General features: G+C 53.0%; 1 protein-coding gene across 2 annotated transcripts; it reads right to left on the bottom strand.

Moving 5' to 3' along the window:
* Positions 1-411: 411 nt before the first annotated feature.
* On the bottom strand, positions 412-18,233 carry ccdc13 (coiled-coil domain containing 13). 2 transcript variants are annotated; one of them, XM_039754064.1, is made up of 16 exons: positions 18,130-18,233; positions 12,153-12,414; positions 10,235-10,383; positions 9,574-9,716; positions 9,095-9,172; positions 8,800-8,916; positions 7,697-7,801; positions 7,305-7,472; positions 5,350-5,526; positions 4,311-4,514; positions 4,134-4,228; positions 3,297-3,374; positions 3,082-3,201; positions 1,632-1,768; positions 1,409-1,517; positions 412-942 (listed from the first exon to the last, which is right to left on the bottom strand). In XM_039754064.1, the coding sequence occupies exons 2-16, from the start codon at positions 12,374-12,376 to the stop codon at positions 774-776; spliced, it is 2,073 nt and encodes a 690-aa protein (XP_039609998.1). In that variant the 5' UTR covers positions 12,377-12,414; positions 18,130-18,233; the 3' UTR covers positions 412-773. The 2 variants fall into 2 exon arrangements, with proteins under 2 accessions (XP_039609998.1, XP_039609997.1); XM_039754063.1 differs by having other exon boundaries at positions 4,134-4,234; positions 18,130-18,232.
* Positions 18,234-24,711: the final 6,478 nt, after the last annotated feature.

The raw sequence follows: 24,711 nt of genomic DNA, 5'->3' as shown, positions 1-24,711 counted from the left end.
ACAGATGGCATCACATATTAAGATCACGGAGTGCAATGAGCTTCCAAAGTTGAGGTGGTCCGGTCGATTCGCTGCCCACAATCGGCTCAACGCACCCGTTTGGAAGACAAACAGCTGGAGGTGTCAGTGTGGCATCCCCGTCTGCAACAGACATCATGACCTGCCAACTGTCCCCATTCAGTACCCACTACCATGCGATGTCCGGGACCACCTGTCGCGGGTCGGGGTGGATGTGACGGCAGGTCGTATTTGGTGCAGCGCCAACTGTTGGCCTGGCACGTCCTCCCGTGTTCCCTGCCACTGCCCAGCCAAACATTTCACGAGTTTCCCCGGCCGCCCATGGCGCTGGTTCAGGAGCAGACCACTGGTGAGCCCCCCGTGTTCGGCACACACCCACGCAGACTCGTCTCAGACGTTGTCAGACATTTCTTTATTTTCATCTGACACCGCAGAAGAATCAGGGTCACGTCGACGTGTGACATGTGGCCCTGACCTTCGATGTCTCGTCCCTGTGTTTGTCATCGATTACGCCGCAGTTCTCGTGTTACTCCTGCTACACCCGACATGATTGCTCTCGGACCACCTCTACCAGGCTGGTCCGACTGGACAAGAGAGACCCCCCCCCGACTGAGTGGCATCTCTCCACATTATTTGAATAACAACTTTGGTGACCCGCACCTGTGGCCTCACTCCCCCTGTCCAGAGTGATGCCAGCTGCATGGGCAGCCCACCAAAGTCCTGTAGTCGGCCCACTCTTCAGCTATGGCGCTGCCTTAAGTGCTCATCTTTTTGTCCTGTCTGTGCTGCCACAGCGCCTGTAGGAAGACCTGCTTCACCTGGCGCATCATCTCATTGTACAGCTTGAGGTCGTCTTCTTTGGACTTCTGAGAACTCCTCAGTGCCATCTTCAGGGTGGCATTCTGCTCCATTTGGCTGGTGAGCCTAAAAATGAAGGAAAACACAATTAATGGCACGGGTACTGGGCAGTGAACGCCTGGTGGGCTTACACCAAGGACAGGGACGATATCACTGGGGGGCACGTCGTCACGTAGTAACCTAATAACTTGGGCAGGACCCGCATGTGCCCTGGCTAGTGGTGCTCCCCCTCCCTGTCCTATCTGAAGCCCCTCTCCTCACTCCTGGTGATGCCACTGGCCAGTTTCGGCTGCTCTGCTAGCCCACGCTCATGAGTGCCCGCAGCTGGTGTGTGACGTGCCCCCTAAAGCCTTCCTAGGACTGAGGCGGCGCCCTCTCGTATCTCTCTGGATGTTTGGCTGGCAGATCAGTGAAAACTCCAACGGCCCGAGCGGCTAATGGCGGTCACTCAGCTGGCCGAGTCCATACGAGATGAATGATGACAAGAACCCGAGGACGGGTCCCATCCAAACGCCCACATGCACAGACTCACCTGACATTCAACTCCTCGATCTGAGCTTCCAGGGGTCCGGGTGCCAAGCCAGCAGGTGCCACATCCAGACTCTCCGTCTTGTTCATTTTAGAGCTGCTTAACATGGCACCTGAAATAAAGGACATGAGAGCAGAGGGGTCACCTGCCATTGGGCCAGTCCGCTGTGGACTTCTGATTGCCAGGCCCTCGAGGACTCCGTGGCCATGGGTGCTGCCACCCTCACCTGCTGTCACTTTGCTCCGCTGGCCGTTCCGCTCCAGCTTGTTTTTTTCAAGCTGCTTTTCCAGGACCACCGCTTTCTTGCGCTCCTCCTGAAGCTTCTGCTCGGCCTCCAGACTTAGTCCTTTCATTTCATCCAATCTGAAGAAGAAGAAGAAGAAGAAGTCAGTCGGATGGAGAATGCCGGGGAGGGTGGGGGCAAAGGATTCAGTGCTGGGGTCCACTTTTTCAAAATGGCTGAACTTGTGAGCCTTCTGAGCCACCTGATCAACTCCTAAAGGTGACACGGGGGCCGGCAGGGGTCCAAAGACAAACGTCACGCCTCTGTGTGGGGCTCGAGTACCGCATTCCCGTCCAGAACTCATCGCCCAGCTGGATACAAGCCAGGAGCCCACCTTAGATGGGACACAATCGGCTACATGAGACAGAATGGGCAGAAGTGAAGACCCCCACTAAAGAGCCTGCAGGGTCTGAGATGACACGTCGGCTTGAAAAGTCAACTGTGAATGGGCTCGGCGGGTGAAGGTGGTCCTGATGTCAGATGGGTACACAAGGCAAGGGGGTGCCGCTAAGGGTCTGCGTTTAGTCCCAGAATGAGGACCCCTCCCTGATGCCAGCCCACTAATTGTTCTTTACTTCTGTGTGCACGGACCCCTCACTCCCTCCCATTACAAGCCCCCTGCTACCACCCCCAGGTCATTTGAAAGCCCTCAGCAGTGGCGTCCTCCATTGTTTCTTTACTGGCCATCAACGGGTACCCATAAAGTGCCATCGCTCTCTCACTCTGACTGTGTGTCTCCTGATGCCCAGGGGACCCCCAATAAACTTACAGCCTTTGCTTTCAATCAACTCATTGCACTAACAATCCCCCCAGGTGAGCTGTGGCAGTCTTGGCAAACGGAAATAGGGGTCCGCCTGCAGGATCTAACATGCTGTGCCCACCGCCCATGTCCCCAAAGTGTCTAAACCCCCCCAACGTAACAGATGTCTGGCAGGTTTTATAACTCATGACACGAGTGCCACTTACTGGCTGCTGCCAACACGCCCGAGGTCACCTCTTGATTGTCCCTACTGGCGAGTGGCCTCTCTGCACGGGGATGAGAACTTCAGACCCCCAGTGCTGAAGCTCCCCGACTGGCCAATAAGAACAGACGGCTTGAGAGTCCCAGATGGAAACGTGGGGAGTGTCACGTAATCTTAAAAGGCCACCACAAGTGGCTGAGACAAAGCAGCCCCCTGAGCCGCCATCTTGTTTTCATGCAGCGCGTCGTCCCCTTCAGACCAGCTGACCACGTGTGCCTTTAACCCTTCGCTTACACTCGGCAGCCGCGACTTCCTTCACCTTTGAGTTTTAGGTGAGACGTGCACTACGCGGACCGGCGGTGACGAGTGACGACACCTCTGCAGCCCAAGCCACAGTCAGGTGTGCCCACCGAGGGTCCTGCCAGCCCTACCTGCGCTGTAGGACGGTCACCAGCTCCAGCAGCTTCTCTCGCTCGACTTCGGCGGCCTGAGCCACGGCTCGGTACTCGGTGCACTGGGCCTGCAGTGACTTCAGCTCGGCCACATTGGTGCTGCAGAAGAAAGAGGAAAGGAATCACAGAAAGACGGGCATCAGAAGTAAAAGACGTGCCCGTGACATCGGAGTCTCACCGAGCGGCTTACTCACCTCGTATCGGCGGCATTCGCAGACAGGGGCCGGGCGGCCGTCGACTCCACTAACGTGTGGCCCAATGCAGAGACGGTGCTGCGGAGAGAAGGGCAAAGTCACCCGGTGTGAGTGGTTCTGTGGGCGGGCACCGAGAGAGCCAGTCCTGCACATGAGAGTTCACTACGCCAGCGTCTGTCTAGACAAGTGACAAAGGACCGGCCGTGGGTGCCAGGGACCTTAAAGGGACACTCGAGTATTTTCAAGTTCAAGTCATTTCTTTACAATCACGGAATACGTGAAACGGTGACCTAAAGTGAAGTGACAGTGTGACAGTGACAGAATACATGTGATCGAACAGCAAGTGTGCCTGGTCATGTTACTTTATGGCACATCGGCGAAGCAGAAAGGGCGAGGGCACCACTAACCCCTGGTGACTCTCGCTGCACAGAAATGAAGTGGGACGAGGGGGCAAGGAGGGGGCCCGTCAAGTGTCTCCATACGAAGCTGTGACATGTCCCCTGAGGGTCTTGGGGACGTGTGTCAGACAAGTGCGTGGTTTGAGGCTAATGGCCTACCGGGTGTCCCCTTCAGTTTTATTGTTCATACAAATGAATGGCACGAGTTAAACACAAAGGGGTCCGGCTGGCCTGGCCTGGTCTGGTCTGCCCGAGACCCCGGCACACTTACAAGGCATGGCATGGTGGCTCAGTGATTGGCACTGCCTCCTTGTCTAAACTGCCCCTCAAATCCCAAATGTAGGGGGGGGGATCTGTTCCTCCACCAGCCCACCCTATAAGAACACGCGGTGCCCACAGCGTCACCCTAGCAGCCACCGAGTCCAAGCAGGGGTCTTACCGGGCCGAGCCGATCCTTGCCGTGCCGTCGATATCTGCTCTTCCCTCGGAGTCGCCCGCTGCCGCCGCCATCTTGGCTTTGGATTCCTCCCTCGACTGTCTCTGTAACACACGACTCAGCATCTGAGGGGGCTCGAGTGACGGCACAGCCAAAACCACACGAGGGCCCCTCGGTCACCTTGGAGGTCAGCTGCTTGATCTCCTCCTCCAGCTCTCGCACTTTGCCTTCTCGCTCCGTCACGATCTGCTTGAGCTGCTCAATCAAGGAGTTGTGCTTGAGGGTCTCGCTGCTGCCGCCCTGCTGGCTGTGCTGCGCCATCTTGCTGCTCTGCTCCTGCTGGCTCAGGCGACTCACGAGCTCCTGCATTTGCTTCTGTTGTTTCTGTGGAATTGAGCGGAGAAAGGGGCTTAAAGAGCGGTGGGCATCGGGGGAGGCCAGTGCTTTGGGTTAAGACCCTTTACGGTTGTGATGAGAATTGTGACAAGGACACCCGAGACAGGCTCAGACGTGTCACTAAAGTGTCAGTGAGGGCCACACGCAGCAATTTGGCTCCAGTCTGGGATTTCGTTTACAATCGCCAGCGAGTGGCGACGTGTTGATTAGCACATGCGAGTGTGAATGTCACCGTGTCACCATACGGATGAAAATGAGGACCCTCTGGACCGATAATCCCATTGGTATGGAGGCTACGGACCCTCCATCTGTCCTCTGATGAAAGGTCCCGGGGGCAGAACTGCACCCCACCCAGTTCCTCCTCTGAAAGCCCCCCCTGTCCCCCACCCTCCTACTGACCTCCTATGTGCCTGTAGAAACATTTCAGAGGGGGCGTGGCATGGTATAACAATGGCAGTGAGCCCGCCCACTAACCTGGCACTGTGGCGCCTCCCATTGGCTGCACAGATCGTGGGCAGATGACAGGACGCGGATGTGGAAAGAGTGAAACCCACACCTGTGTCATCGTCACAAACCTACAAACACGGTGGAGGCGAGTTCATCTCGTGCCCAGTGCGGTGGGCAAATCGAAGGCTGCAGCTTCACGTTTCTGTAACTTTACTAACAGAAGGGGCGACACCATATGACACCGTCACCTGAAGAGATGGCCGACGGAGCCTTCAGCAACACAAGGTCACAACATCGAGCCCCCCTCATACCCGCCTGCAAGCCACCACTCGACTTGTGCCAATGTCTGAAGGCACAGCCCACTCACGTCTCTTACCAGGAGGGCATCCACCAGCTCGTCGTCGTGCCTGCCCTTCTCCAGCAGGGTGCAGATCTGACTCTTGAGGGACTTCACCTCGCTGCCCAGCACTTGGTTTCTCGCTTTTGAGGCGTCCAACTTCTTCTTCTGCTCCTCAAATTCCTTCTGCAAAGCTTCAAAGTCCGTGGCGAGCCTCTGCAGACGGCGGAAATAAAACGACATTAGCGAGAGATGAAGGGCACGGCAGGCAGGCAGACTGGCAGTTGGTGCTCCGCTACTCATGACATCCCGATGCCAATGCAGATGACCCTTCAGAGATCTTTACTACACGCAGCAGCAATCAAGATGGCATCTCACTGTCCCTCTTACCTCTGTCTCTACAAATAATAAAATCCAACGTCCGTCTGTCCGTCCGTCCACTTTTCACGAGTGAATTACGTCACGGGTTGAGAGTGGGGTTTTTCCTAGAATTTGTTTGAACATTCCGGGTGATTCTGTGAATTCTCTCATCGCGCTAAGAATCACAATTCGGTTTCAGGAGCGAAATATTTGTGTGAATCCGAGAGACACAGTGGGCCGAGGGGAGGCGGGGCCTCAGGAGGAGGGAGCTGGGCGGGGCCTCTGGAGAATGGAACTGGGCGGGACCCTCAGGAGTAAGCAGCTGGGCGGGACCCTCAGGAGATGGGAGCTGGGCGGGGCCTCTGGAGGATGGAACTGGGTGGGGCCCTCAGGAGGAGGGAGCTGGGCGAGACCCTCAGGAGTGGGGGAGCTGGGCGGGGCCCTCAGGAGGACGGAGCTGGGCGGGGCCCTCCTCACTCACACACCAGTCGCTCTACCTCTCGCCACGTGTTGGAGCGCACCTCGCCTCCGCTTAGCTAGTGTCACACACACGTGAGTAGGAGGAAGCTGTATGGACCAGGTGAGGGTAATTCCACGCCAGTCCTTGGGTGGGTCTAGTGGGCGCTAAACCACCTTCTGTTGTCTCCACAGACCAAACACGAGCAAACCTGCCTGATTCAACCTTGAAGACATCCCTTCCGGTTCCGGTGCTCAGATGTCAGCATGTCACCTCCGGTTCCGCGATGTCACATCCGCTCTTGGCCTTTAAAGCCGCCACGTTTTCAAAAGTAGGACACCCGACAAGTGCACATGAGGGCTCTTTATCTCAAATACCCGCTTGCAGCTTGCAGGGACAATATATGGCTGGCTGGCTGGCTGGCTGTCCCAAAGCTTTTCTTGTGTTGAGGCGATGGGCGTTTGTTCGGCAGACATCATCATCATCATCATCATCATCTGGAGATTGTTACGGAGTGACGTTTGACGCTTTTGACAGAGACAGAGATCAGAGAGGGTAGCTGCCCACTGGCACATATATCACGGCCACATGCTCTTCTCTGAGCACCATCGGATACAGTGCCAGCGTCTGACACCAGAGCGCACCTATAAGAACACGTGGTGCCAACTGCGTCACCTTAGCAGCCACAATTGGCCGCCATTACATTTCTTTTTAATTAAAGTCTCTCCTGTTTCACCACCACGTGGGCGGGCGCCGCGGGGACCACCAGGATTAACTAAAATGGCGGGCAGCGTCTCCAAAGGGGAGTCCTGAGTACATTCATGTGAACTTGCGTCCAATGAACACGAGGAGCGCCAGCCTTACGCCATCCAAACAGAACTCGATGGACACGTAAAAAGGGAAATGAAACGAAAAGTTCAGCTCACTGGGCTCGGAAAAAGTAAAGCTTGGATGGCGTTGGTACAACAAAGAGCCAGCAGCGTCAGAAGGGCGTCGTCCCCTACTGTCACAGCCGATGTCCCTTGGGGAGATGTGCACTCGAGATGGAAGCCCCCTGCTCAAAGGGTCACGAGAATGAGACCTCCGAGTCGAGCCGCTGAAGGCTGACAACATTTGGAGGGTGAAGGTGGCACACGTCCTGCTCCTTGTAGCCGCTGCTCGGTCATGGCTCACTCACCTCCACGGCTTCTTTCCTCTCTTTCTCCATCGAGCGAATGCGGCTCTGGTTTCTCTCCTGTAACGGCGCTTTGTGCAGGGCGGCCAATCCCAGCATCTCCTCCTCGACGCTGAGCGACGTCCGCTTCCTCTGTGAACTTTGGCCAAGCTGTTGTTCGAGATCCCGAACCTGAGAACGAAGGACACACCCCTCGGTGAGGATAAAGGCCACCACTGAGCCCCCCGACTGGCGAGCCCAACGAGCCAATGAATCAGCTGATCTGGCACAGACGCAGGGGCTCAGCGACCAGAGTCCTCGCCGCCATCTTCCCAGGCCTCAGGGTCAGTAAGGAGTGGCCGAGAGCCAAAGCCCAAATCGGAGCCCCCCGTGCCCGTCCCGAGACCTTTCCACACCTTGTTTTGAAGGACCAGGATCTGCTGGGCTCGTCCACGCCAGCTCCCCGGGGAGCCCACCAGCTGCTGGATGCTGACTTCTTCACCCACTTCATTTGCCAGAACCTGTCGATGACAAAGAACACAATGCAGGCCTGCAGCAGGACATCAAACAATCGGGTGACATCAACTCTAAGCAAGAGACGATGTGACAATGGAGAAGGAATAGCAAACCGACGGGGACAATGAGGGCGGAACAGTCGACCTGAGCAAGAAAGATGGCAAAGCCCAAGGCGGGTACTCGTCTGGCACCAATGGAGAATGCCAAGGTGTTCAGATAGGGACACGTCACCTGCACGCAGCTGTGATGGCAACACTGGGCTGACTTGTTTGTTCAGAGAGGAAGTGAGGACATTGAGGGTGGGCTCTCTGGCGGACAGGTGACTCGAGGAGGTCCCATTGGTACGGCACATTCGCTTCACGAGAGGTGCCAGTGAGCACACAGCCACAGATTGTAGAGGGCATGAAAGAAGCACATGTGCAGACCCCCTTTCTTACGATGTCACATAACGGCCAGTTTGCCAGTCGCTTTTCATCGATGCCAGCTGAGATCTTCCACCTCAGAAGTACAAAAATCGAAACTAAAAGGGGGGCATCTGTGCCGCACTCTGTGGGCCGCCGTTCTCAAGATGGAGGTGTCATGCGATTAATGACTTGGGGGACATCTGTGACGAGGTAAACACGACTCTACGTGTCTGAAGATTTGACTTCTTTGGATCAGAAGAGCGGCGAAGCCTGACAAGCCCCCCAGCTTCCTGTTGCCCCCCACACCAGCAAGACGCTGCAGGGTGGGAGGAAAACGATGACTATGGAAAGCCATACATGCTACTGGACTGAAAGCCCCCCCTGACCTATGGAAGGTGTGCCAGCTGGGAGGGTCGCCCGTCACACACCTCGCCTGCTGCGTCTCCCTACCACCTTTAGCTGCTGATCAGATGGCCGACGGGGCGAGAGCGGTGAAGGAGGACCCTGGAGATGGGGGGACGACAAAAGAGAAGCAGGGGCCCCCTCATCACTCCCCGGGACGCTCCGGCGTGCCCACCGTTTCGGGCGTCGCTCCGTACCTTGTGGGCGACCTTGAGCTCCTGCCGGACAGTCTGCAGCTGATTCCTGTACTCGGACATCTTGAAATTGGCCGCCGCGAGTTTCTCTTGCAGAGCTCTGACCTCAGGATTCTCGGGCTGAAAAAATCAGAAGGACACGTCGTGAGGGGAGGGCCGCCCGTGATGCCCGTGAACACCCAAGATGGCACCCAGCTGTGCCCTTTCGTCAGTGCCTACTGACTGGCGTGTCAGAAATGTCACGACAGACGAGGGCGCAGCGCAGTCCTGCAGGCGAAGAGCTAAACGTATTCCTCACCGAAGTCTTCTCTGCACTCGCCGAGCCGGACGGGTGACCTCTGCTGTCTGCTCCATCATGGGCACTGGCACACACGGGCTGAGATTACAAAAAATAAACAGAAATGAAGTCATAATCAGTGGCACAGCACCCACACCCTGCTGCCCGCCCCAATGCGGGAGGCCTGACAGTGAAGGGACAACAAGATGCCCACCCCACTGCGACCTACCCCAGGGCTTTGCTGGGCACCTTGGGCACTCAAGTGCTCATATCGGTCCTTTCCTGTAACCTCAGTGGGGCGTAAGGCCCGAGGAGGAGGACAACGCAGTGCCATCAAATATGGCGGTCGTCAGTGCTGGCCCCCCCCTTTCTTGTCTTGACTGCCAGTCTTTGATCAGGCCGATGGCCTTGGCTTTGGGTGTCCCTCGTCCCTCAGCACTAGGGACAGACACTCTGGGAATGACAAGATGTGAAGAAGGCCGGCGTGGGCAGCCCCTCACCTCCCGCTCCAGCTCCCTGATCCTCTTCACAAGTTGCTTCACTTTGCTCTTCTCCCGCTCCGTTTCGGCCGTCAGCTCCCGGTTTTTCTTGGACAGCTCCACGATTTTTGTTGCCGCGATGTCTCCTGCCATCCCAGAGGTCCCTTCGAGAAACGGAGAGAAATGGAAACGTCAAGTGCGGCGGCGCCATGAGGAGTCCTTCACAGTTAGCAGCGGGGGGCCGTAACAGGGGTGGGGGGTCCGGGCTCGGCTGTGATTGTGGATCTTTCTTTGTTGGCCGTGCGGTGCGCCTCGTGAGGATGGCACCAGACAGAATGATGATGTCACAGATGTCATTGTGTGATGTGCTCAGACTTCAAGGTGAGATCAGGCAAGCGAGGACGACCTCGGGCTCGGGGGACACGTCAGTCCCGCGTGTGACACGTGGGCACGTAAAGCTGACAGAAGGTCTGATGTGTGAGGAAGGTGATGGGACAATGGGGTGCTGGCTGGACAGAGTGTCTTAAGATGCCATGTGTGTCGCCGTCACTACTCCTGGACGATTTCTACACATTGATGGCACATCTCACTGCTGTCACCTGACCGGGGGACCTCTGAGGACCACCCAAGTCTGAACACACTCCGAGGTCTCCTCCATTGCACTCCCCTAGCAGGCACCTACCGGCCAGTGCCAGCTTGTCCTCCTCTCTCTTCTTCATCAGATGTTTGATCTCAAAGTCCTTCTCACTGAGGAGTTTATGAAGCCTGCTGTTCTCATCGCGCAGCTCCCTCATTTGACTCTGCAGCTGGTCGACTTCATCCTCGAGTAGCCTGAAAGGGAAGAGAGGAAGAGCCGAGTGGCGTGGTGCTTAACTTCACACAGGCATCCCATCATCAGCACCAAGGCCAGCGTCACAGGACCAGCCACCCCACCGACGCCCCGATCACAGACACGCCAGCCCAGACCGTTAACAACACGCTCAAGAGGGTCCCTCCAGTGTGTCCCCAAGGCCACTGCTGGCCCTCTCACAGGGTCACTCAATGGGCTCCCTCCCGTCTCGAGAAGCTGTGGCTCGACTCCAAGGCCTTCCTGTGCTCTCGTCCTACTAACCAGAACGGGGGGGGCACCCTCGAGATGTCAGAGCTTACATCGAGGATGGGGACGCGGGCTGGTTGGTCCACAAATAGTTTGGCTCAGGGTCTCAGCTGCCATGTCATCGTCACCACAGTCCAGTCCAACGACCTTCCCACCTCTCCGACTCCTCCAGCCTCAGCCCCAAACTGGCACTACGCTGTTGGTTATTTGGGTCCTTGTTGGACTTTGGGGGGTCTTTTCTGCCAAAGGATCAACCAACAATCCTGCAATCCAAGCGTCAGGTTTGGCAGCTCATTCCTGCCAAGCGCGATGGCAACCCACGGTGGCTCTAATTGTGGCCTTTGTGAGGCCACCAGACTTTCGTTGTCTCCGTCGGGCGTCACACGAGTAGGCCGGACCCCCACAGTAATGTCCCACTGGAATTCAGTTCAGGCTCCTGATGTGACGTGTGCTGCGCGTTTACTGTGTCGCAAGTCAAGGTGGTGGCAGAACACATTATGCCCAGAGGGGACTGGGTGGTCTCGTGGTCTGGAATCCCTACAGATTTTATTTTTTTTGTTTTGTCTGTCCACCCTGGCCATCGGACCACCTTAATCTTATTCTATGTTAATTAACGTTGACTGATTTTATTCTCTTACTGTGTCTTTTAGTTTTCTATTCTTCATTATGTAAAGCACTTGAGCTACTTGTTGTATGAAAATGTGTGACAGAAATAAATGGTGTTGAGTTATCAAAATTACAACAAGAGTGTCACTTAGCACACGTGACAGTATCAGAGCACAGCCTACAGTGCCAACCAAGAGCTCATAACGCCAAGCTCGGCTCCAACAACGGCGGTCCTCGTCTGCAGCCTGAGGGTGACGCTGAGGGGTCTTACAGACTTGCAGGACCACCTCCATGAGACGTGATGACAACGGAACTAAAGTATGAGTGACAGATGAACCTGCGCGGCACGCCAGCTTGGGCACATCTGAAATGGAATGGAATGGAAATGCAAAGTCACAGAAGGGGGGCCTGGAGCCTGAAAGTACCCCTTAGGAGAGGCTGCAGTGGACCACTCAGTGCTGCCGTATGGTATCGTCGTATCGTCTTATCGTGTCGTATCTTCTTATCGTATCTTAGCTCCTCCCACATTTCACATTCAACTGCTTCCGTTTCGTTTGCGTTTCCAGTTGAAGCGAAGACGAGCGCAGTGACCCCCGGTGGCCGCACAATGTCAGCAGTGAGATCTGAGCCCACATCCTCAGCTCAGTCCGAGGTCCGCTACGCCGCACTGCCTGCCCGTCACTGGTGCCCACCGACGAGTCCCCCGGCTCCTTGCGGTGGTCTGCTCCGCCACTTCCCCCCCAGCTGAGCACTAAAATGAAGGCTCACATCGCGCCTCGCACCCGAACACGAGGCGTCACGGGGTACACTAGACAAACAAAAAGCTGCGTCTTCGTAGCAGAATCAAGCCAAGCAAAGCCCTGGCAGCGCCAACAGGGCAGCGCTTACTGAGCAGCACCTGGCATTGACGGAGTCGGGCGAGTCCCGAATGACGTCCAGGAGGTGCAGGTCGTCTCCCACTCGGAACGTGTCCGCCGTCTGGCTGGCCGGGGTCTTGTCGCTCCGCTGCACCCTCTCCTGTTTCCGCTCCATCTGTTTCTGGAGCCGCCGCTGCTGCTGCTCCTGAAGGGCCTGAAACTGCAGCCGGAGGTTCTCGTTGACCGCCGCGTCGCTGGAAATCATGGCGGACGCTCGGGGACAAACTGGACCTCAAACTGGACCTGTGGAGACACAAGCAACACGGCGTATGAAACATGTGGACTCGCGCGTGGCACTTCAAGACCACAGTCAGTCGTGGGTGCCGTGCCACGCTGCTCGGTTGGCTCACATTTGGCCATTAGTGACCCTGAGTGACACTCCTCAGTCTGGTGGACGTTTTCTGACACTACAGGCATGGCAGCTGCCAGCATCGACACGCCGAGGGCACACTCGGGCAGGCTGGACTTTGTCGTCACAAGCACACGGGGATGCCCGGCAGGGCCGCTCTGCTCTTACAACCTTACAAAGGCGCAGATGGCAGTCAAGTGGGACGCTACGGCAGGTTTGAGACCAGCAGAGGTCCCTCACGCCCGTGTTCAGCTGTGGCTAAGCTGGCAGGTGTGCCAAGCTTGACAAGTGGAAAAGGGCAAAGCAGGGTGGGCAACGCCGGTCCTGTAGACTCTGGCTGGGCATTTGGATTTGGTTCGAGATGGCAGGTCACTGGTGACGAGGGGACACTTCATCATACCCACCCAGCGTAAACCCGCGGCTTATAAGAATCCTTGAAATGGCGGAGCTGACAGGAAGAACAAAGAAACGGAGGACAGAGGTGAGTGAACTTGAGGGGGCTCAACTGCAGTGAAGAAGCCCCCCAGGCTGACATCCAACGGCCACCAGTGGCTCCTCACAGGCATCTGAAGGAAGGACAACCTAAAAACAGAGGAGGATGACGAGGGCCTTTAAGATGAAGAGCAGGCCTGCACCCGAACTCCCAATGGCCGCTTTGTCAGAGCAGAAGGCCACAGGCTGAGAGCACAAAACGTGGGGACGTCAACTCAGCGACGGCTTCTGGAGCGAGGGTCTCGTATGAATGAGGTGGGCACGGCTGGGGGGGGGTCCCTTTGGGTCATGTGACGGCTCGGCTGACAGCAGAACATGCAAGATGGACACGTCATTAACTAGTAGACTGGCACAAAGGACGAAAGACGAGATGCGATGGAAATGACGGTCCCCCCAAAGCATCAACAAGTCACTTGAAATGGCCAGTGACAAGGCCACCACCTCTGACCATCACTGTCCGTAACTGAAGACCAAATAGGGAGGCCACACACAGCACGGGGAGTTGGGCCTCGAGTTCTAAAAGGTGACCAGCGCTGTGGTGTCCTCTGTCACCGAGGCTCCAGAAAGTGCCACTGCTGCACTGTAAGGAGGCCAGCGCGTCACCTCATGACTACACCAGTGGTGCCTAAATCTCAAATCATGAAGACCCCTGAGAGGCCAGTCCTCTTGTGGTAGACCACCCAGACCCACCGCACAGGGCTGTGAGGATTCTGGCTTTTCATCTCTTCAGTGCCATCCCTGTTAAGGGGGCACCTCCGAGATCTGCAAGTGGGTGACCACCAGTTGGGAAACGCTGGAGCAGCACAAGGCACGGGCCTGTCACTCTGAGCACCTCAGACTAGAAATATGACAGCAGGTCGGGTTACCCGGGGGGTCCGGATGAGGGGGAGTCTGGGGGAGGAGTGTCTGCAACTGAACATCAGCAAAGCCAAAGAGCCTCGGCGTGCGGTCACCACTCAGGGAGTAGATGTGGAGGTGGTCCACTCCTACAGGTACTTGGGGGTCCACATTAATGGCCGGATGGGCTGGTCTCATAATGCAGAGGGGCTATAGAAGGAGGGGCAGACCGCAGATCTGGAATGAGGGTAGTGACGTCCATCTTCACATCTTCTACAAGTCTGTGGTGGCCACTGTGGTGGGCTGGGCTGGTGATGTCACTCCACGCGAAGCCCACTGGGTCAACAAGCTCATTACAAAGGTACACGCTGTAGACCCCCAGAGGTCATAGTGGTGATGGAGAGAATGAGGACAAAACTGAGTGCCTTTATGAACGACGCGGCACAACAATGCTGAGGACTTTCAGCCAACAGGACTGGGGGTCCTTCACATGCCCGCCTGTATAGCGCCTCACTGGGGCTGGGACTGCCATGTCACAAGGTTTTTGAGTTTTATTTCTTTACATTTATTCTCGTGTGTGTGTGTCAACTAATGAATCTATTTATGGAACGAGCGTCTGTCTGCCCGCCTGTGCTGGGGGTCCTGCGGCTCAAACTGCCCGATGCGCTGCTGAGGCTTCAGCTCGGCCCTCATGAAGGACTGGCACGGCGCCACCTGTGCAAATCAACACTCGGGCCCACGAGCTCAATGCGGCCGAGTCACTGCCAGAGATCTTGTGACATGTCGGCTATGGCAGCATGTGGTTTAATGTCACACTGCGGTGGTCACTGCGGGTTTGACTGACTGGGAAGTCCCCACAGAGACTTAAAGAGGGCAAACGGGCGTCTTTCTCAGCCGGTGGGCTTCAAGCCCAGCACAGTGTGACGGCTTTCTGGGTCTCCCAGAAGTCAAAGGGGTGAAATCTCACAAACGGCCACCAAGACACAGACTTGTCACTTACTAAAAAGACGAAGAAGAACCCAGAAAACCCGGAAAAGGGAAAACCTGGCAGATGGCGTCACATCCGTTAAGGACGTTCCAAAGCAAATCAAACGACACGTTGCAATTCCTTCTTGAATATTATTTATTACACTACAGCCAACTGTGTCGCCTGGCACATTTCATAAGACTATGGGCATCAGTGCCAGTGGCAGCACTTAATCAGTGGATCAGAAGTCACATGACTCACACTGCACTTTTATTTATCAAATATTTGTCATTTTTTTTACAAAGAGCCAACGTTACTGGCGGGCAGCATGGCACAGAAGCTAAGGCTCTGGCTTCAAATCCCACAAATGGCACCCTGAGTGTGCCACTTCACCTGGCAGTGAGCCAACTGGGAGAACGTCACCAAACGAGTGTCACACGTTGACAAAGACAGTGGTGAGGCGGCCCACCAGACTGGAGCTCAGGTCAGCGAGACCACCCGTGGAGCCCCCTGAATCGTCATATTTCTGTTGTTTTGACCCCGACTGCGTGCCCAGCCTACCTGCAGGGGGTCTCTCTTTGAGAGTCAAGGCTGGAGGGGTCTCTTCAAGCCCATTGCGGCCCCCCCACAATAAACAGTGGGGTACTGTATTGTCTGTCCTTTGACCCTTGCTCTTCCAATCTGTCTTTAGCCGGAGGTCGAGGTCACTCACAGAAGAGACCACCAGAAGAACTTCAGGACAACGGAGCTTGAAATGGAAAAGTGCTGAGCGCTACAAGAATACAAGATGGGAGACCACCGTCCTGTAGGAAGAGACCCCTGACAAGGACTGACACAACACGTGACGTGCAAATGTCGGGTTACGTTTATAAAAAGCGCCGAACAGAAAAGAAGGGGAGACGTCACGTGGCGGGCACCCTAATGAGACCCCAACGGGAGACATAGCAGCACTCGAAGCCGAGCATCATGGGACTGAAGTGTCTTTAGGGTCCTCAAGGGCGTCGAGAAGGCGACCAGCAGACTCCACTAAACGGCAAAGCGTCACCACACGTTCACGAGCAGGACACGGGTGACGTAACCGAGTGGGCAGCACCCCAGGAGCGAATTGCAGCCTTGGAGTTGGAGGACCGGCGAGACGCAGGCCTTTTAAAGGGTCCCCCAGGTGACGTCACACACATGCGGCACACCCCCCGTCACCACATGGCACGTGAGACACTCAGTGGCCGCACTCACGAGTGACAAATGGGCCGAGTGCCCTCCTCTCGTTTCTTCCTGTCTTCTTTTTTATTGCCATCCTTTAAAGGGCTGTCACCGTTCTCTGAGGTGAGGACCACCGTTTGTCACCAAGGTGTCCCAGACAGGTCCTTATTTCTCTCCCCTCTGATGTCTCCATGTTTAAAGGCTGCCCATGTGTGTGCAGTGCCAGGTGGGCAGAACACTGCCACTTGTCAGCCAGGGGCTCATTGCTTCTGCCCTGCGGCCCCCACCGATGTCCAAATCAGCCCCTCGAGTTTGAGGAAACAAACAAACGCATCTGAAACTCTGAAGGCTGAGGGGGTTGTTTGCCATCGTGTTAAAACAGGGACATGGCAGCTGAGAGGGACAAAGGTGACTGACGCTGAGACACACAGGGGACACACAGGGGACCTCGAAGAGCACCAGATATGACTCTCAGCAGCGTCACTTCAACAAGACGTCACATCAGAGGGGCTGCCGAGTGACCTGGAGCCATGGTGCCAGCACTGAAATGGCACGCTTACACCAAAGATGGGTGCTCTGTGGCACACCGAGGCCTAGTCAGATGGGCACGGGTGACATTAGCAGCACTTCAAAGACACGAGTCACCAGGGCCAGGCGACCCGGCTCTCTCCTCAAGTGGCACTGCCAGGCATGGTGTGCTTTCTGGACTCAGAGCAGGTGAACAGCGTGACTCACACTAAACGGTGGGCTTCATAAGTCCTTTCCGGCCCCCTCTTTGTCTCCACATGGTGAGGCCGGATGGGTTCAGCTGTCCAGACATCATTGCGAGTTACAGCGAGCCTGGCACCTCTGGCCTTAGGCCGCATGGCACTGCATAAATAACTTGGCTGCCAGTTGGTATCAGAGGGTGGGAGTCGACTGGACAGCCTAGGGTTTAGTCAAGGGGGTCACCACGTACCACCCAGACACACTCACCCCAGTCCAATCATTCAAAACAAGCACTTCACACTGGCATGGCACGAATGGCACCGCACAGCTGAAGAAACACAGCAGGCATTAAAGACCCTGCCACCCCCTAACAGGAGTCAAGAGTGGTTCAGCCCATGGTGCCCGGGCATGGTGTCCTGGCACAGCTTTAGCCCACAGCAGCCTGATCTGTCTGCGTTCATCATGTGGAGACAGACGACTGTAATGGCATCTGCCTAGCTCACGGGCACAGGGCAACACAGATGGTGGTGAAGGGGACTCAGAATGTCACTACCACACAGCTGCCTCCAGTCCAGGACACGTATGATGAATGCCATCCTGAGTGGCACACAGTACTAGTAGAGACCCCCACCATCCTACAGGCTCACTTTCACTTCCTCGTCTGTTCGGGCCACCAGCCGGGGTCACACCAAGCAATGACCCTCGCTGATGGGTAACGTCGATCGTTCGCCTGCCACTCACCAGCTAACATGACGTGGGGCGGCCCATCGCCTGCTTTGTCTCCATTATGACTTTCTGGAGCCCACTTTACTTTCTGGTCTGTATATTCGACCCTTGAAGCTCAAAGACCACCTCAGTATGGCATAATGAACAGGACCCAGACTTGCCACCCTCTCTTTGACTGGCACAGACACTCGGGGGGTCTCTCTCTCTCTCTTTCAAATCTTCTCGCCAGGCCCGGCTCTCATTCTGAACCCCGATTTTAAACACTCGGTGAACTTCGCTGGGATGTCATTTGATTTTCACAGAACGAAGCAACAAGCAGAGGGGCAAGTGGACCTCAAAAGGGTCCAACGGAAAGGGCGCCGTAAGGCAGGTGGACAATAAACTGGAACGTCAGGCCAAATCCCGAAAACTACAGCAGGGAGCGGTCAGCCCCGCCGGGATTCCGTCCTGTTCTACCGGGCGGCCACGCGACTCAACAAGGAGGCGTCACGTTCACCGGGCAGCCCCCACCAACACTAACACCGCAGCGGCACACAGGGGGCACGACGCCATCCCCGCCGTGAAAGGCGCCTCATAACCTGCGCTCCGTCCCCGTAAACTCCTCGTTCGCCATTCGCAGGAATTGTTTAAAAGTAAAAGACTGAACGAGTCGAAGCGCAGACACGGCGTACGTACTCACCGACAAGCGCGACACTCCACTCGGCACGGCTCTTGATGCGAGGCGCCCGCCCGGCGTCTCTATGGTAACAGTGGCGTGGCTGCTGTGACGTCACTCCGGGAAGGCGGTGCTCATGGCGTCGGGTTCCGGGTAGATTTGCTGCAGACCGGAGACATTATGGGCGGATCTGAAGGCGGGATAACTGGAAATGCGAGTGGATACTATTGGCTGACTCAGAATTTCAACGAATGAGATTATTGTTCGTCTATGACAACCAAAAACTCACCTGTCCAATTATCAACGTTTGAAGTTGTCTCGCAAGTGTAACTTTAACTAAACGCGTCACAGTTCGCGATCCCTCCCTACCTCTTTGAGGTTCCGCCTTATAGAGTTTCCTCTTAAATAACCTGCCGTTGTACCCAGCGACGAAACTCCATTACACGAAAGATGAAGAAGCGACGAAACTAATAGCTCGTATTTTTGACGATGGAAGTAAGTGTGCTTCGAAATGAAAACGTTTGACATTTGCACAGTTTTCTTCGTATTTTTAATAACGTTGTTTTGCATGGTTATGGTTGTACCGTGAACCATACGTTTGTATTAATAATCATTTTCGCTGTAGTAACTGATTTATATTCAGGACTTGAAGTGGATCGGCACTCCGCGGTACCGGCAACTCTTCAAATTCCACAAAGCGAGTTTCACGAGAACTCCTCGACTGTGCGTGGAAAACGAAACTTCAGGAAGCATCAAAGAAACTCGGATCCGTTAATGCGTCGTGAAGTTGGCTTTCGAGAAAGTTCGCTTTGACTGCAGCGGGGCCCGATATTCCTTTTATTCTTTTCAGTTTAGTTCCTTCAGTTGGAGTAACGTGTCGAAATTGTAATACCAACTAATAATAATAATGTTTTTGTACTGTCAATTTGAATCCAATTTCATGGTAGTTTTGTGCAGATGATGTCCTGCAATGGGCAGCGCGCCACCCAGACTGGCAGTCGCGATGTTCACAGAGCCTTTCAATTTAATTACAGGTGACATTTCGATTTGATATACAGTGGATGATCTTCTGGAAATTGGATGTTAATAAAAAATCAGGTGAACTGCAAACCCCCGTCTGTTAAACTTGTCGTGTTTGACTTTCACGTGTCTCTTGTCTTCTCTTCTTTTCTTAGGACACCCCTGGTGGTTCAGTAGGCTGTGGAGCAGACACGTTGATGGACTTTATGTGACTTTACATTTGTGTTTAGGTCGTTCAGTCCTTTAGCTCTTCTTCTCTCTCAGTCTGCTCTTCATCTGACCAGCAGGAAGGAGCTCTTTGAATTTACTGCCAGGATGCTGCTAACATATTTATAGATTTTCTTCATGCGTCGCATTCATTTAACGTGCCCTCCACTATTAATGACACCCCTTATAAAAATCTGTACTTTTTGACGAGGGCTTTGTTTTTCTATTGTGTCTCAAGGTGACATTCCTTCAGCAAACGGGGATTTTCATTTTCTTTTGACCCTTCTTACTAATTTTTACAAGGGGTGCCAATAATCGTCTTTATCTGACTTGCAGATCACTTTAGGTCGTGTCCAGATTGGGGTCTTCATAATACTCTGAGATAATGGAGATTGAGATACCCGCCAACGAGAGTTCTTGTAATGAAGCACAGACGAATTCTCAGTTTGAACTCGAGTCCAAAGTGTCCACTTCTATGAGACAACAGGAGGCCCAAACCGGACGGCTGGCACAAGACAAACACTCCATGGGACAGTCTGAGGTGTCCACCGTGACGGGGGGCTGCAGAGACCAGCGGGACCTCCAGGAGGACTCGGCATGAAGAACCGTTGGAGTTCACCATGAGGGCCGGGTAACCGAGTTCAGATAACGAGTCCAAGTTTACTTTCCTATTGTGATCTGTCGAATAGCAGAGAGCCGCGATGACTTCAGAGCCCCAGGTGTCATCCAAATGGTTTTAAGGTCACCGCCGGGTAACGGACAGATGGGGACAGGTGGCCTCGTCAACTACCTGATGACGTTCTGTGAAGAGCGGCAGGCGCCGTTGTGAAGATGGACACCCGAGTTCACCTCGTTGTGGATGTGCCGGTGCCGGAGGAGTACAGAAAGTCTCTCGGTGAGTGAGAAGATGGACCAGCAGACGGTCAGCGGGACGTCCCGTGGTGTTGGGAGCAGACGGCCCTTTCCTCAGTCGTGAATTACGAGAGGACACGTAGAAATGTAAATCTGGGTTTGAAGTGAAAGTTAAAATCCACATCACTTACACTTTGAAGTCTTTGATAAACTTGACCTTCAGCTGGAGTCGCCGGTCGAGGACAGACAGCAACACTGAGGGTCTCCTCTGATAAACGCGTCCCTCTCTTTATTTGTCTTTTTATTTCTGAGTGTCAAACATAATAATAGAGTCGTGTTGATGTGAAGAAGAACGGACGCCTTGCCTTGTTCATGAACTTCTCTAGATTTGAAATTCTCGGTGTGTCTCCGTTCAGGCTAATCGTCGACCCCCCTTCCATATTACAGTATTTATATGGCGTCCATACACATGCGTGCTCTTTAATGTATTCTCTGATCAGTCCGTGTGTCACAATGCACAAACGAGACGAGTTGTGCTTTCACTTCCACCGACTCATCCTTATTGTGAATTGTGAATATTTCTTGAAGCGGACGTACAGTTAATGCTGAATAGTTCGGAGTCCGGCTTTGTGTTAGGTGGGGACGATAGATACGGAGTGGCCTCCTCGTGTATGAACACCGTCTAGAAACGGCACTCGCTCGGCTCGACTCGCAGGCAGGAGCAGGAAACGGAGCGTCCGGATCAAGACCGGCTCTTCACTTACAGCCCGCTGTCCAAAATCGGGGGGCTTACTGAGCTCGACGTGCGAGTCACACTTTCAATACAAGAAATAAACCCTGAGTGTGTAACAGAAACCTGTAAATGCGTGTCAGTGTCGCCATAATCGCCGTTTGAAGTGCACGCTTACTGTCCTGCTGTACGTTTAGGACACGTCCATCGTGCGACCGGTCACCGCAACACAGCCTCACGCTGCTATTAGGACAGCACCGGCACATTTGTTTCTGCACTTTTCTTACAGTAGTTTTTCTGTTGCTTACATACGTGAAGGTTTACTGTTTTAAAACCGTAACTCACAGCGAGAACCTCGTTATTCTAAGGTCTTGACATTAAGTGTGTGTGTGTGTGTGTGTGTGTGTGTACACTGCTGAAAGAAATTAAAGGGACACACAGCAGATCTCAATGGAGAAAATCCTGCTGGACATCTCGACTCATATGGACTGATATGACGATGAGTTAGGGACGAAAAGATGGGAATGAAAACCGTCTCTCTGTCTGTCTGTCTGTCTGTCTCCTGGAATCTCCTCCGTGCTGGGAGACACAGAAAACCTTCTGGAAATGCCACAAGGTATTGATGTGCCATCCTGAAGAAGTTGGACTACCTGTGCCAGCTCTGTAGGGTCCACGTATGGCCTCATGCCACCAGTAGTGACGCTGACCGTAGACAAATACGAGTGACAAAAGAGATGAGGAGGGCAAAATGTCAGTGGCCTCCCTCCACCTGTTCAACCATTCATTCCTGTTTTGGGGGTCGTCTCATTGTTGCCCCCCAGTGCACCAAAGCAGTTGAAACTAATAAACTGATGAGCCCCTCTGCCAGTTAACTGAGCCCATCAGTAGACCACCAGTGACTTGACTTGATGCTGAACTCCCATTCAAAATGCTTCCTTTACTTTTTTTGAGCAATATCTATCATATGGCGCCTTTCACTCTATCTATCTATATAGCGCCTTTCACTCTATCTAGCGCCTTTCACTCTATCTATCTATCTATGTTTATAGCGCCTTTCACTCTATCTGTCTAATTATATAGCACCTTTCACTCTATCATATAGCGCCTTTCACTCTATCTATCATATAGTGCCTTTCACTCTATCTATCTATCTATCTATCATATAGTGCCTTTCACTCTATCTATCTATCATATAGTGCCTTTCACTCTATCTATCTATCTATCTATCATATAGTGCCTTTCACTCTATCTATTTATCTATCATATAGCGCCTTTCACTCTATCTATCCTATAGATAACTACATTAATATAATCCAGTTTTTCAGTATAAACCTATGACAAACATTTTAAAAAATGCCTTAGCAGAGATAAATTCCCAGCTGTCCAGAGTGAATGATTTAATGGCTGTGACTTGGCAGCCCCAGTGCAGTGTGTGCCAGCTGACCAGTAAAGTGGTGTCATTTGCCGCTGTACTGGTTGTTCTGTCAGGGCCATACTGGTGTATAGAGACTCTGAGTGCTACTAATGTGCCGTCTGCTTGTGTAGTCATATAGGATGATGCCCAGCTGCCCTCTCTGCCATCTCTATCTTGTTACCAGTCGTGAGGCCGATGCCCGTCAGTGCCCGCTGTACAGATGGACTCCTGGCCTCCTCCTTCAGTCTCCGAGACACTAAAGTCACCCCAGTGGACCTGCCGGATTCAAATGGAGGCTCAATGAGATACGAACTACAAACAAACGTCTGTCAAGTGTCTCTCTCTAAATGTGACTGTTGTATAATTATTATAATAATATTATAATAAACATGTATTGGATGATCTTACAGAGGTATTTAAAATCCCAAAAGTAATAAAGATCCACAAAAGTGAAACAATTGAATCCCCTGATTAACAGGTGCACAGTCACAAAAACTGCAAAACTATTCTCTTTTGAAGGCATAACATTTGCTCTTCACAGATCATTTAACATAATAAACTTCATTATAAAAATAATAAAAGGCAGCCGATGGCTTCTTTAAAGTCACAATTTTATTGGCAGCTTTCTTAACGTTTTCTCTTCCCTGATACCTGAACGTGAGCGTGTCAAGTGTATGATTGTTAATATTCTGTAATCATAATACAATTAAAACCAAACTTGAGATCCGCAGGCAGGAAACTCACTGGAGCTGCTGGTGTGTTGAGAGCAGACATGAAGAGCGGCGAATATCTGAGGGACATCAGCAAAGAAAGAACTGAGGCTCATCTGTGGGCAGTGGAATATTAGGAATACATGAATCATAAATAGTAATGAGAACAATAAAACACATTTTAGGGTTGTGTATTATAGAAGTAAAGGTTTAACTCTGACAGTTTATTTAGTACGTTTATAGCCCGCCTTTAAGGTGACTTGTTAAATGTAGGCGACGATTTCATTTGGACATTCGGGATAACAACAACAGTTAAACATTTGTTTTAATCTGAGCGACTCAATCACGTTGAGCCCACACTTAAGTCCACGTCAGTCCGTTAAAATCAGGCGGACACAAGTTTGTATTGTTATGTTCATTTAAACTTTCTTCAGACGTTGTTTAGTAACGATAAATATCTCATATCCAAACTTTTATTGTCATTATTTTTTCCTTAAATGACAAGAATACACTGCGGTCTTAATAATGCACTCGACAGATGGTGGCACCAGTAGAGTACCGTCGCTGGTGTGTTTTACGAACATACACCCCGTCTCTTACAGTCACTTTATCTGGACCGTCCACATTTACAAGTGACTCCCACCTTTCTTTTTACGTATCCATAAGGCAATTGGCTAAAGGGGGACATGAATGACAAATAACACCGATTAGCGACTTGTTAACTAAAGAGGTGACTGACCGCGAAGTTTAAATTTTCGATTGGCTGATCAGTGCCTGACGTACACAAATGTAATATATGATTGGCTGAAGTCGATAATGATAGTCACGCCCATTTCACTCCGGTCTGCAGCGACATCGACGACTTGGCGAGAGACGCGGCTGTGAGGAAGTCGTTGTTGTTGTCGTCGCTTTTCTTTTTCTTTTTTATTGACATGTTAAAGAACCAATGGGGCGCATCGTTCGCTGTAATTAACCACCTTAATCTGAATAGCGAAGCACGAGGCTCAGCTTACATAAAAGGAGAGAAGGAAGAAAAGTGAACGATAAATAAATAAGAAAGACCTGAAAGTCATAAAGTACACGAAAGTACACACCCGTAAAGGAAATGTTAAACGTAGCAGTCTTCTAGCAGCTCCATATTTAAGGCAGAAGGACAATAGTCTTGAAGTCATTTAGACAAACTGAGGAAGAAGCAGCGAGATTATAAAATGGTTACATTGATGAAATTAGAACGATAAGAACATCAACTGCATGAAGCTCGTATCGTAGCCGGCGCTGCACTGATGGCCGTCTGCTGCCGTTCTTATAGGCACCCCTGGCGCTGGTACTGATGATGATGATGATGATGATGTGTCACCACCTCAAGGTTTGGTGCAGCCGTTAAATGAGAGAAAAAGAACAAATCAACAGCAGCACAAAATATCACAGAAGTTACCAAACGGTGGTCCTAAAAGTCCCTCAGGTGGGCATGCAGCGTTTATTCGGGTTTTGGAGGAAGAGGGCACTCCACCCTGGACAGCCCCGTGACGGGCACATCCTGTTTGAATCGGGCAGTCACAGAGCGCAACTGTTCACATGAAGTCTTTGAATTAATGCTGATGGGTCAGTGCCACACCATTCTTAAAGCTACATATGGGGTCGCCTTAATAACCCCACCAGCGGGCGACCCCTCC

Source organism: Polypterus senegalus, chromosome 5 (genome assembly GCF_016835505.1).
Source record: "Polypterus senegalus isolate Bchr_013 chromosome 5, ASM1683550v1, whole genome shotgun sequence".
NCBI lineage: Eukaryota > Metazoa > Chordata > Cladistia > Polypteriformes > Polypteridae > Polypterus > Polypterus senegalus.
This window is presented reverse-complemented; position numbering and strand designations above follow the sequence as displayed.